At 36.7% G+C, this 14,629-nt stretch overlaps 1 protein-coding gene across 1 annotated transcript in view; it reads left to right on the top strand.

Annotated features, from left to right (window-relative positions):
* Positions 1-2,871: 2,871 nt before the first annotated feature.
* The window catches only part of LOC139714098 (scavenger receptor cysteine-rich domain-containing protein DMBT1-like), a 32,695-nt gene continuing 20,937 nt past the window's right edge, over positions 2,872-14,629 (top strand). The window contains exons 1-3 of the mRNA XM_071625809.1: positions 2,872-3,145; positions 6,256-6,432; positions 7,838-8,146. Of these exons, the coding sequence (XP_071481910.1) occupies positions 2,872-3,145; positions 6,256-6,432; positions 7,838-8,146 (760 nt within the window). The remainder of the gene's footprint in view (positions 3,146-6,255; positions 6,433-7,837; positions 8,147-14,629) is intronic.

The raw sequence follows: 14,629 nt of genomic DNA, 5'->3' as shown, positions 1-14,629 counted from the left end.
CCATCCTGACAACAGGCCTTCTGTTTGCCCACGTAATGACATGTAAGTATGTCGAGATATATTGTTGTACTCCCTTGATTTATAATCTACTGGGTAACAACGCTGATGATATCTTTAAGACCCTGTTGCAGTATAGGGATACATTTGACCATGAAGGTCGGGTTGGCTCAGAAAATAAATACTGGAGAATCCCCGTAAAGAATGGTGTACAACTTTACCACTGATCTCTGTGTAAGTACACAAGCAGCATAAGAATCTTGACTGTAGTCGACTGTCACAGATAATAATACACTCCGATACTATTCACTGACCAGTACTATTCTTTTTTTAATGTACCCTGTGGGCAGCAAAGGAATCAGACCACCCCTATATGCTACTACGATTTTTCAATCATTGACGGAGGTTATACTGACATTCGATGAAGATAAATCGCCTTGCTCACTTCGTCCCTATGTGTTATCTGTTATAGTCTTCGATCCGTTCACAAAATACATTCCACTGCAGAAGAATAGAGGCCTATAGACTTGTATATGTCTCTCCACCACAAAACCAAAAACTGCCGCCAGATATGGAGTTTTAGTTAAGGACAGTCTTTGAAAAGTGGAATGTTTGCTTTGATAATGATGCAGAACTGAATTCAATTAGTAGACTCTCTTAGCCTATCTGAATAGTGAGAAGAAAACACACACTTTGTATTAAGAGTGTTTGCTGAGAAAAGACGCCCTATAATATAGGGTCTATTCTAGCACTAAGCCGTGCCAGCTGTTCAAGGAATGGAAAAAGAAAACCAGTAAAACAAGCCAGCAACAATAAAATTAATCTTGATCCATCAACGCATTATATGAATGATTAATGCATAATTTTAAAACGGTAAAATTATCCTTTGAAATGTTATTAAAATTAAAGTAAAGAGTGTTAAAGGATTTTGACATGGAGTCTCTAAGACAACTAACCACAATCTTCTAAGAAACTCAGTCTGTAAACACAGTTTCCACTTGTTTAACGATCCCCAACTTTACACAGTGTGGGATACGTCTTGTTCTTTCAGAAAACCAGAAAACTCATGATAGTCTTGATTACTCATATCTCACCATTTTTAGTTCTTGCACAAAGTCAGTAAGTGGGACTTTTTGTCGGTTATTTGATGCGCTGTCACAGATATTTTAAAAGAAAAGAAAAAAAAGTACATGTATATGTCGACTCCATGTGTATACACTGATATCAGTTGAATATGTTTCTTCTGGGTTGAAATGTAATAATTCAATTATACAACAAACAAATGCGAAATTCTCGATTATTCAAAAAGCCTATTTTATGCTCCCCCCCCCCCAAAAAAAAAAAATCTAAGAATAAACTACGTGGTATGATACATCCATATAATTTCAGACACGTAAATGGTATGAAAGCTAAAGAAAAAAAAATAGAAGCTGCCATAACCATCAAGAACGTGTGCATATTGACATAGAATGAGGTGAATTACCTGTATAATTATGCTGCTTAGAAGTATGTACGTTTATAAGTTGGTTAATAAAAAATCTTTATTTGAATAGTTATTTTATTCTGATCATAATCATTCTTTTGCTTGTTGGGACACCTACCTTTTGTACGGTTTATTATTACTATTATTATTATTATTATTATTATTATTATTATTATTATTATTATTATTATTATTGTATTCACTGTTTGGAGTGCTCACAAATTGCAAATTCAACAGTGCCTTAGGGTGCGTTCGAGCACTCTAAAGGGAGCCAAAGCGAACTGAACCAAAGCGTACCGTACCGAACTGTGCCAGATTTGAAGCGATCGAGCGCTTTGTCGAGAAAACGTACCTCATAAGTTCTTTTTAGAAAAGGTCACGCATTTTTGTAGCAAGAATGTCATCCACCTGGCGCTTGATCTTATTACAGCTGCAGCTGCCCCGAACAAAGACAATGATGTCTTTGCATTGTGACGTATGCGCATGATACGAGCATGCTTTACAGCGAACTTCTGGAACGCTTTTGGAGCACATCGGGAAGTGGTCCACTTTTGGCTCCGTACAGTACAGTACGGTACCCTTTAGGAGCGTTGATAGGGTGCGTTCGAGCGCTCTATTATAAAGCGAACCAAAGCGAACTGAACCAAAGTGTGCCGTACCGAACTGTGCCAGATTTGAAGCGTTCGAGCGCTCTGTCATGTCTGTTGAGAAAGCGTTCCTCACGAGTTGTTTTTAGAAAAGGTCACGCATTTTTGTAGCAAGAATGTCTTCCACCTGGCGCTTGAAATACTTACAGCTGTCACGAACAAAGAGAACGATGTCTTTCCATTGTGACGTATGTTCATGATACGCGCGTGCTTTACAGCGAACTTTTGGTACGCTTTTGGAGCACATCGGGAAGTGGTCCATTTTTGGCTCGGTACAGTACGGTACGGTACACTTTATGAGCTTTCGAACGCTCCTCTGGCGAGGGGGACGGTACGGTACAGTTCACTTTAGGAGAGCGCTCGAACGCTTAGATGTCGCTTTGGACTTTTTAACTGTTCTTTTACCTTACTGCACCTTCCTTTGTTTTTCGCCAAAGGACATTAAAAAAAAAATGTTTCATAACATGTCGCATTGAATGATTCGACTACGATTTCTGTAACCGGGCCATCATAATATTATTTGTACCTCCAAAAATATTTGTTGTACGATAATGATGACCCTTAGCTAAACGTTGAAAGAAATAAGTAATATCCTTGGAAACATGCGAAGCTTCATGTCTTCCGCGAACAATGTATATTTTTTGGAATTTTGTCTCGATGTCCCGATTATGATTCAGATTACTCTGTGCATACTTTGGGTCTCTTCCAAAATCAATGAGTGGACTTCGAGTAACGAGCGTCCTAATGGTATGCGAATTGAAGTGGTCTGCATCAGACAGCTCAATATCAATTCATCCCGAAAACGAAAACATCCTAGCCTTTGTCTTTCTAGCCCATGGTCTGTGCAGGAACAAGTACAACGTTGGTTACACTTTCCCGATACGTACAAGGTGCGAGATGATAACAGTTCAAGGCAGTCGGGTTCAACTCATCCCGAAATTCACACCAAGCGTTTACTCCTCAAAGATTTGCGATGCGATGCGCTATCAGCCTGGAGAGTGGAATTGTCGCATTCCAGGTATTGTGCCCATCGTTTAATATAATTGACTCTTTCTTCTCCTTACTCTATTCCTTTGGAAATTGGTTTCATGAACTATCTGACATCTGCTAGAGCTTTGCACTGTTGACGTGCGCTTAAGGTAACCAATAAAAAAAAAAATAACACACGGATTCTAGTCACAAAGTGGATATTCTTTTTTAGCAATCACTATACTCTGAGGATAATGAACACGAGTCTGTTTGTTATTCAAATCTTAAACATGACGCCTTTGGCAAATGCCATGGTAACGATCCCCCCCCTAAAAATAATTGAAAATAATATGCTGCCAATTTATTATACAGTCTTAGAATATGATTTAAAAAAAAGACAATCTATTATATCAATAGCGAGTTACCCTTTCATTTGAAATCAGTTCACCTTAAGCCAAAATCATGAGAACCCTCGGGAATAATAGCCTTGGTTTAGCGATATGACATATACGGCAGTGTGTAAACATAAAATTAATTATTTTTCCATGTATCTATACTTTAAAAAAAAACTTTGTTTGCCATGAAAATCATGGTCATTTAAAGTTATGTATTTGTATTTAATATGGCAACAATTGTGTAGAATCTGCTGTTTCGTCGTGTACGGGATCAATGGAACAACGATAAAGCAGATTGAAGAGGAGAACATTCACTATTCACTATGCATGGCGAGATCCATCCCCCTTTTCGAGGCTGCGGTCTTTCCTAACAGACATAACTTGAGGCAGATATGGCAATATCGTCAGACCGTGTTGGAATCGTTACTGTCCGTTTGCTTGCCTTTAATACAAAATCCATACAGATTGTAGGCCCTAAGTGCTTATAACCGTAGTTGCATGTAGTCCATCCTCCCGGACGAAATTATTCTCCAGTATATCATTTTAACCTAATTGCTTTTAATATGTTAATACATCTATTTGATGTTAAACTAGTGGTGTGTGTTTTTTGCAATGCATGGTTATATACGCACTATAGCGTGCGATTGATAGCTTAGATTATTCAGAAAGCTCAGAAAAACTGATCTTCTGACATGAATATTGTTTCTACATACAGATGAGGTAAATCTGCATGAAATCATACCTTTGAAAAAGAAGGGTAATTGTTCGACAAATCTTTTGCTTGAAATATTATGCTTTTTCCCCCTTTTGGTATGGGTTTTTTCCTTTTTTTTAAACTCAAAATCATCTTCATCACATATCAAAAGTTGGACATTGAACGTATGATTTCTAAAAAATTGGTCGATCTATTTGTTGCCTTATCCACATTCAATTCTAAGAAAATATTACATTTCTTGAACTTGATCAGAACTTGAACAAAACGTGTTTTACTTGCGTTCAATGACGAAAATAGTTACAGTATTGCTTTTTTTTTTTGAAACAAAATTCTCGGTACAAACAGTTCCTGTGTCCTTAAAAAAAAAAAGAATAATCATATGATTGCTTATTTTTGCATAATTCGAAATGTAAGCCGTTCCTGTGAAATCGTTTGTGTGAATCTATTGCTGCTGTGTGTATGCGTGAAAAGGTAATTAAAAGAAAGTTAATCTAACAGATTGCTTGCAGGAGCCGTGCAGAAATGGAAAATGTGAGGAAACCGAGACTAGTTTCAAGTGCCACTGTGCTGAAGGGTTTGCCGGGGACGACTGTGAATTACGTAAGAATAAATTAAACTTTGCCTCTCCTTCTTGAACTTATGGCAGTCTTTGTTTGTTTGATTCTTAATTCGAGCATTGTATTTTGCTGCTTCGTCACTGAAATGCTTTGCTTTCTGACAAGAAATTCCAGTCGGAAAAGTATAGAATATACAGGAGCTCAGTTTAGTGTCACTTAAATTTGAATTTATTGTCTACAGTCTCATTAGAAGCAATCACCATCACTGCGTTTCATTACTACATTGTATAGTAAAAAAAGAAAGTGCAATCGGTCGGTATTCATACCCAGATACCTCTTTCGTCACGTATAGTATAAACGTTCACCCTCCCCATGACTTAGCATGGTTTGGAGATTAACCTATCAAAATATTTGCTTTAGATTTTTATGTTTTGACGGTTACAATATTATAATGGGTTAAGAGTGGAATAATGCGTATATGTCACAAATGTGTTTAATTTTGGAACAAACAAACCGTAACATCATATTGGGAGAATGAGCTGCTTCCAACCTTCTGTGATAATTGTGACCGTGCGTCACAAAACAGACAAAACGTCGAACCCCTTGGTTTTACGTGAGGTCTTGAAAAAGGTGAAACTGGTCAACCAAGTCAATTTTCAGTTTTCCATATTTTGTGGAAGAGCTATTATTCTCTTGTACAATATTCCCAAGTCTAGAATCATATAATGAATGAGAAAGTGTGTTTTAAATAGTTTTTCTACAACCCCTTTGTTTTTTAAAGAGTATAGTGTGATCAGATATGTCTTAAAGGCCCCTTTTCATTTCTTGAAAATCCTTTGCACATTCTTCACTTTCAAATCTAATAAATTTTGACAGGATAATGCTACTGTTTTGAAAGTCGGCATCAATCATGGATAAAATAATGTTGACAATGCATACTCTATTTCAACTTAATTTTATAATCTCTTCCTTGTTGTTTCTCTGATGGTTTACAACTTTTTTGGGGGTTCCATTCATCGCACAGCCAGCACGGCTTGGTAAATATTAAACACTTGAATAGAGCCTATACTTAATAGAGCCTCTTTTCTCAGTTCACATTTTTGTCAAAGTGTGTGTTTTCCTTCCAATATTAAGACAGATTAGGAAAGTCAATTTGAATTGAATTATACATCATATTAAAGCTCAGAGAGCGCTCTTTCAGAACATGTCCTTAACTAACAACCTCTGTCTAGCGACTTGTTGTTGATTTTGTGATGCAGGGTCGCAATTGTTAAATTAGCTCTCAGTCCTATTTTTTTTAGGTTGTATCAAACCATAAATTAAAAAAAAAAATCTTGCAGAGAATAGGAATCATCACATAACAATTCTGCCATATTCCATCAAAGAGAAATGAAGTACAGATTGAAGTCTTTCTCTAATACATTACTACTGGCAGCTACTGATGAGTGGAAGTTTGACTGTTTTGTTTTTGTTTGTTGTTGTTTTTTTGTAGGTAAACTGACAAACAACCTGAATGACTCTACACGCTCTACAACAGCAGAGCTTCTTCTTGTTTCGTCCACTACAAGAGTTGAGTCTGAAACCACCCAAGATTGGAGTCAACCCAATACTCTCTCTGGGTCGACGACGAATTTGATGACAACGGTTCACCAGACGACGACAGAGACTGGTAAGTGTGAAGCAGGTATGGCGCAGCTGCCGCCGAAGTGGTATCTTTGGCTCAGCAGTTTTGAATGCAATCCAGCGATTGATGTCTCTTTTACCCCCCCCCCCCCTCTCTCTCTCTCTCTCTCTCCTTGAATTACACAGCAGGGAATATTTCATTGTGGCACAATAACATAACATGTTTTCAGGCAATCACTTTGTCCTCCTATGCACAATAAAATAGTAATCAAGGCTAATAAGGCGTTAACAATGGTATTTGCTTCTAATAGGGTATTTGATATATCTTCAACATTATTGTTTTTGTTATGGTGATGGATTTGAAGAGCGTTATGCATTTGATGAATGTCTTCCCTAATGTGATGAAAGAATAAGTGCGCATATCCTATTGCCTTTGGATACTAATGAAAGTATTTGAAGTCCGGCTGACGTGTAAGGCTAAAGTGTCAATTTTTGACCGTTATGGTACATTGCGTCCATGATTAGTACAATATATTTCAGTGATTGTTTTTTTTTTCGATTAAATTGTCACCCTCTCTGTATGTACTTACAAAAGAAACTGCCGAACTATTCCGTGGCGAACATTTATCATTTTCAATTGAGTCATTCATCTGTTACCGTGAAAATTAGTACAACATTGTTTTCCTGCTTTGATCTTATCATCGCTGAAAGCCAGCGTGAATATAGATAAGGAAATGTTTTGAGAAATAAAAAAAATACATGCACTTTTACGGCTCTGTGATATGAAGAAGAAAATAAAACCACGTGGATTTGTAGTGTGAATATGACCACTCCACCACGTTCTTTGCAAAATGCAAAATTAATTGATTAGAGAAAGCAAATTTCGCAGTGTGGTTGTAAATTGCAATAATTTTTCCAATTGTTGCACTTTCTTCTTTTTTTTCAGAGCAAACATGGCCGATAAGGGTAAACAACATAACATTAAACGAGGTTACGTACGTGTCCGCATGTGTCCCTTTCAATAATAACCAATTTTGCTCCCCATCGTTGTTTTTATTTAAAGTCAGTAAGTTTAGAAAAAAAAAACACCTCGGCGTCTTTACTCTTTCAATTGTAGGTTGTTTCTATATCGGTGTACGACCTCGCTCGTTGCATAGTGGCACGTGTATGCCCTTTGTGGTATTGTGGGAAGTGAATTTTTGGTGGGATCATTAACCCATGGTTAAACTGAGGGTGTTTGAAAGAATGTAAACACCAAGGAAGTGTTTTTGTTCCAATGGTGAGACATGAGGATTATCCTTAATCTGTTGAAACAATCTAAATACAGGGCCTTTCTTTCCACCATGTTTCCTTTTTTTCTTTCTTTGTTAAGGTTAGTATAAGAGAATAAACTCACTTCACTGATGCTTTTCTTTCGTGTTAATGACATTGTGCGTTCCGTCCTCCAATAGTCAACATCCGCCTTGTCGGAGGAAGCTCGTTGTACGAGGGTCGGGTGGAGCTCTATTACGGTGGAGTCTGGGGCACGGTGTGCGATGACCAATGGGATAGCAAAGATGCTCAGGTCGTCTGCAGGCAACTCGGATATCCCACCACCAATGTGTTGGCTGTGATTGGAGCAACATACGGTGCAGGATCGGGACTAATTCTACTTGACGATGTTGCATGCAATGGCTGGGAGTCGAACCTAGCTAGCTGTTTTTCCAACGGGTGGAATGACCATAATTGTATGCATGAAGAAGATGCTGGTGTCCGATGTGGTAAGACGACAATGTTTAGCACTGCATTTCAGCATGCCATAAAAAAAAAAAACAAACACAGGCACCACAGGCAATAAAAAAAAAACTGCTATCACGAAAGTAAAAACAACAAAATAATCTAAAACTGCCACATTAAAGCTCCATGGTTTGAGTAGTCTTGATTTTCTTTAAGCTTTTTTCTCTTTAAGACTACAATGACATTATTTGTGAAATCATCTGGAGCGTGACAATATGGACAAAGAGTAAAACCGTGAACGTTATTCAGTATTATGTTTTCTCGGAAAAAAGAAAAAAAAATTATATATATCAGATTTATATATATATATATATATATATATATATATATATATATATATAACATTGAGACGGCTGCATTCCGGGGACAGGGAAGTGCAGGTAAAACGAAAAAAAGAAAAAAAACATGTATAGGATTATACTTCTACTCCTTCTCCACCACATATGAATTATCAATGATTTCTTACGTATGATATACAAAGTGCACAAACATAGCACACATAGGCCTACATGCGCGTAATATGCACGGATGAAGTTAACACTTATATCTAAAACCGGTACCATTTCCACTGGGTGTTGTTTAATTATCTTTTTTTTTTTTGTTTAATTTACTTTATCGTAAATCTAACTACTTCTGTTTTGATTTTTTTTTCTCTACGCAACTCTTTCAGGAGACAACATTGACATCACATGCGAAAGTGAGATACAATCAGTTGGCATGTGTTGGGGAAGCGGGAAAAGTTTGCCACTCCCTGTCAACCAGTCATTCGTCCTCGACGCCGTGAATGCAGTGAAAGACCAGTGCGGTGATCATGAACTCATCTGGTTGGACTGCTCATGTTGCTGGCCGTCGGCTCAGACAACATGGACCGATTCTGACTTCGGCATACAAGGTGACTGGCGATGCGGGAATCCTCTTGACGGCGACAGTGTTCTGTTGAGCAGTCTCAGCCTCTTTGCAGGCCAGAATCTGAGTAAGTGAAGTTGCAATGTAGGACCCTTTTTTCTGGGCAGAATTGAGTTGATCTGGGAGGTAGTTTTGAAACTGATTACTTAATGATATCGTTAAAAAGTTCACCCTCAAATTGTCGTACATTTTACAGATATTTTGCCCCTCACTCCCCTTCCCCGCCAGCGTAAGAGGCAAATTATAAAACTTGCAGTTGATCTACCACCCCCTTTTTAAAGTGTTTAATAAAAGAACAAAATTGTGATGAATGCCCTTTTTAGTAAAGTGGAGTCGTCAGTTTTTATCTTATTTTTGGTTTTTTTGTGTTTTTTTTTTTTTGGGGGGGGGGGGCGAAAGAGGAATATGGCATTAACATATTTTCAAAGTTAATACAAAGCTCTATTTGCAGACTCCTAGATTTTCTTGAAGACTGTTTTCTTTTTATTATCTAACTTTATTTCGAGTACATAACCAATTCTTTACTTTTTCCGCAATTTCATCCAAAATTCGCTGAAGAGCATAAAATATTAGCAAAGTGTTTGATTGGCAGATTTACTGTGCCAGCTAACAGTGAATCCAGGCATAGAGCGGTAGTGAAGGTGTCATTTTTTACTGAGATCTGCAAAGCTGAACCCTGAAAGTGCATACTGAAAGAGCAGCAGCAGTGGCTATTTAGTGCCCTGAGGTTTCATGGCAAAAAAAAAACAAAACATCTAAATACTCATATTTATCATGTTAATGCCCCTGATAATTGCTGCTGCTGTTTTAAGTGGATTTACTCGTATGTGTTTGCTTGACTGTTAATGTGGTTGTTGTTTGAATTGTATTACTTTCATAGCAAACACTCATTTTCTAGCACTGCTGTCTTTTTCCCCCATCGTTTAGTAAATTAATATCATAATTCTGTTATTGAAGTTTGCCAGGATAAAGTCTGTTATGATAATTATTTCTCTATTTTGTACCCACTGTGAAGAAATTGTGTGTTCTCATATACCTGATTTTGATGTGACCGGAAGTTCGTCATTGTATTGTCCTCCTGCTGCAACCCACAGACCTGCATTACGACAGTCAAAGTAGCCGAAGATGTCTGGCCGTAAAGAAGGATGGTGGCGCCCTACAATTTTCTGCTCTCACCTGTAACGACCCAGACTATACTTCCCAATCAGCTCGCAAGGTCTGCATGTGATCTTGGTGCATGTGATCTGCAATGCTCTACATATTGCCTGGAGAAGAGATTTTGCTTGCAATATACAGTATACTGTGCTGTATGTATCCAACAACACCATAATCAAAACGATAAAACAGTATAAGTTTCGTTTTAAAGGGTCTAAATCCACTCAAGGAGATAATATAGTTCTGCTTGAGATGAGGTTTCAGGTTTCCATTTTTTGTGATAAAATGGGAAACCTCTCATGAAATATGAAAAAAAAAATGCAATACTAAAAGAAATTAAAAGTTCATTTGATTACAATTGGTTTTAAATTGTCTGAGATATTGAAAAAAATGATCCAAATCATAGGTCGAACCAAATTTTTATTAGGACCGATTTGATTTACTTTTTTTTGATATCTCAGTCATTTGAAAATCAATTATCAAATAAGCTTTAAATTCGAAACATCGCGAGCAATAAAGAAAATGCAGTTCAAAAGTTGGATACAACAACGTTATTGACGAAGAAGCTCCGGCTGGAAAGAAGATTCTGCGCAGATTTAGACTGTTTACTTTTCATTTTGCTGGTAAAGAAATGGTAAAGTTTCTCTTATGTCAATTCTTTGATGCCTTTCAAGAAAACTCGGCCCTGCGTTTTTTTTTTTTAAGAATTAATGTAAAGACACGCTATGTTTGTTTTAATTGTACTCGAAGAAATTCGTAGAAAATCGGAATCAGAGAGAATTCTCTTCTAAATGTCTGCTATAGAGCTCAGTCGTTTTGTATGAAAGTATATTTCCTTTCAAAGTAGGCATTTTGCATGGATTCGTAGTGCACAGTATAATTTCTTGTGAAATACTTATAAATCTCGAACATTATAGATATCACATCCTTTCTCAATAACCCTGCACTTGCTACGTTATTTTGACATATTTTTTAATACATTATACAGAATGAAAAATGATAGACTCTGAGAGAGTAATGTAATTGCTGTATTATGTGTTTTGAGTATAAAGAACAGCACATCATAGCGGAAAGAAATATGCCTATCTATATTAAGAAAAATAGTTCTAACTGTTGTTACCGCTTGTATCGTCAGATTTATATGAGCACATATTATGTGACCGTGGATCACATAACCAACAACAACAACAACAAAAAAGTCGCTCGGTATGGGTAAGTTGGGTGCTGAGTTTGAAAGAGCAGACGTGAAGGTTTAGAATGATGTTTACTCTATTAAGATTTTAAAAATCAAAAATTTAGAAAGAAAGCACAGGTTCTGGAAAAGTGTGTGTTGAGAAAACAGACTCTGAAGTCTTTAATCGCTTAATAGTTTAAACCAGTGCTAGCTGTGCAATAAATGGGACAAAGAAAAAAGTGTTAAACAATTTGACAAGAAGACATCTTGAAATTAAGATAAAATTAGGCATGCTTTATTAACACATTTTATGTATTACTAAAGCCAACTTTTAAATCAGTAGAATCATCTATTCCAACGTTATTAGAGTTAACCTGTTCCGTACGGAAACTTGGTGACCTGCGTATTACGTCTATGGTATTTCAGAATTCAGTATGGAATGGGTTAATATCGAAGGGTGTGTAATGGATTACTAGTAACCAGAAATGCGACGGGGCACCGGATGCATAACTTATCACCCTGTCTTAAACATTAACCCTATAAAGCCCAAGCTATTTTGACCCCTTCCTGGCCCAAGGGGGGGGGGGGGGGGGGGGACACAATATTGTGGCCCCTATATAACTTTTTTATATGATGTATCACCGTCATATTTGGCCCATGGATAGAGCAACTCATACTCAACATGACCCAACATTTGAAATTTCTCAAGGTTACCTATTGAGGGCGCTTTATACCAAAATATAAAGAAATACATAGGATATATGCTAAAATCTTATTTTTCCTTTATAGTTCTTTATCCCCAGTATATATGCTTTTATTTTGTATCAATCATTTTCATATTTTGCCACAAAGGAAAAGCAAGTCATCCTTCACTATTTGTTATGGCTGGAATTTCCCAAGGTCAGTATGTGGGGCGCTATTCATAACAATATATAGAAATATATTAAACCTATGATGTATTGCTTGGGATATGTACATATTGTTATTACATTTAATATTTCCATAATATTGGAATTTTGAGTTTGCAGATTGATGATATGATCAACAAATGACATTACAGGCAAAGCTTGTGTGAAAATGACACACAATAATTAGGTAGTCTTTGGAAATGCTGCATTGACGATTATTTCTATTATATCTATTGTTTGATGCCTACGTCAAATAAAAATAAAGAAAATAATAAGAAAACCTTTTCAGTGTAATTCACAACCATTATTACTTCACACTTTGGTTCTTCAGCAAATCACAGCCAAGAAAACCAACATTTCATCCATTATTATATTGTTGATTGAAATTGGAACAGAAAAACATGAAAAATCTGACGAACATGTTTGTCAGTTTACGGTTGCCATGGCAACCAGCAATATCAAACATAGCTAAATTATATACCGAAATCTTTCCATAACGATTTTAGGAAAAGTCACCAAATTTGGTTGAAAACGGGTAAAGGTGTAGGAGTGGCAAAAGCCCCCCCCCCCCCCCTTGGGCTTTATAGGGTTAAACACAAGCAATCAAAATAAATAGCTAGATAAATAGCCAAACCAAACCAACAAACAAGTTTAAAAAAAAAACAACTTTTAAATACTTTTCGCCCTAATTGTTTTATGATCCTACACTTTAGAATAATGTAGCAAAATTGTTCACTCAGAAAGTATGAAAATTCAACATAGACTACAGCTTGACCCGTTCACCTATACTGAATCCTCGCATAAGATGTGGCCGTGCGACTTTTTGTTGGTTTTATGATGCACTGTGACATATTATGTAAAATTGATTCATCTTCAAGTAGATGTGACTCTCACGAGTTCTTTAAAACATATGAATACGACATAAACTTTGTTGGTATGCTTCATCTTCATTGCTAGATGAGATAAATCTTGAATTGGATGGATGAATTTAGCCTATACAAATTGAACTAAGTGGAAGAGAAGACAGTTTATTGAAGCAAATTTTGTTTATGTGTATTTGTGTGTGCTACAAAGATTGATAGATAGAATGGAAAATATTCCAATAAATCAGTGGGAACTATCATGTATCATGGATGTCGTTTCCTATGTTGTTAACAAAATATGCGTTTCTACATAATGACAATATCAATATGAGGAGAATTTTGATCCACTGAGCGATGTTCGGTTTTAAAGGGGATGGCTGGTAACTGATCAGTGGGAATCAGTGGGAATGCTGAGGGATGATTGTTCCAATCCTTATGGGATTCATTTAAGAGTACATTATATATCTATTCTTGTGTGAAAATTATTTGCTTCAGAATAGTCTCATATTCAAGTAATGTGCAGTTTAATGTTTCCAGGTAAGCATCCCTGGTCAGTGACGGGGCATTAATCTGCACATTACTTGAATATGAGACCGTTCTGAAGCAAATAATTGTCACACAACAGTAGATATATAATGTACTCTTAAATGAATCCCACAAGGATTGGAACAATCATCCCTCAGCATTCCCACTGATTCCCACTGATCGGTTACTAGCCATCCCCTTTAACAAGTTCTCAGAATGTTATCATCAGAGTCTGCTCATCATCGTATTCATAGGCAATAGTAGTTAAAAGAGCAGTGAAACCAACATAATATTGTCGTTCCAATTTCTGAGAATTCGTAATTCTTGCATCAAGAGCATTTAAAAAGCATTTATTCATCAATTGACTGTGTGGAACAGAACATTAATATGTTTATTGTGGGGGGGGGGGGGGGGGAAGCACCACATTGTACAATGAATTTCGCACTATTGAATTCGAGCTTTTTCACCGAGCCAACTACAGCTGAACTATGTGAAAACATTGTGAACACATTGTATGACACTGTTTTTTCTTTCTGGATTTTTTTTTTTTCAGCACGGATTGACACAACCATATTTTCGCAATATCTCTCTCATTATAAAAAACACACCATCCTTCTGATAGGTGAATTAACGACTACAATCTGATCTTTATTAAAAACAAAAATCATCGACGCTAACTTTCTGTAAAACTGGGAATTTCCACTCGCAAGGACCAGGAGTGAATTACGCGAGTGGCCAAGATGCAAGAAAGGGAAATGCAACAAAATAGGACAAAGCAACAGAATACAGAACAAATCCAAATACAGTGACACAATACATACATTGCCAGTGACGATTCGGGAAAAGGTTATGCAGAAAACAGGATTAAAAGCAAAAACACATACGTCGCGTCTGATTTGTGGCAGTTTCATGAAATGGCATGAAGAAGACAAAGAA

Source organism: Diadema antillarum, unplaced genomic scaffold, assembly GCF_040938485.1.
Source record: "Diadema antillarum isolate AM-2024a unplaced genomic scaffold, OU_Dant_1.0 seq00002159_RagTag, whole genome shotgun sequence".
Classification (NCBI taxonomy): Eukaryota; Metazoa; Echinodermata; class Echinoidea; order Diadematoida; family Diadematidae; genus Diadema; species Diadema antillarum.
Note: the sequence above shows the minus strand (reverse complement) of the source record. Positions and strands in the feature narration are given on the sequence as shown.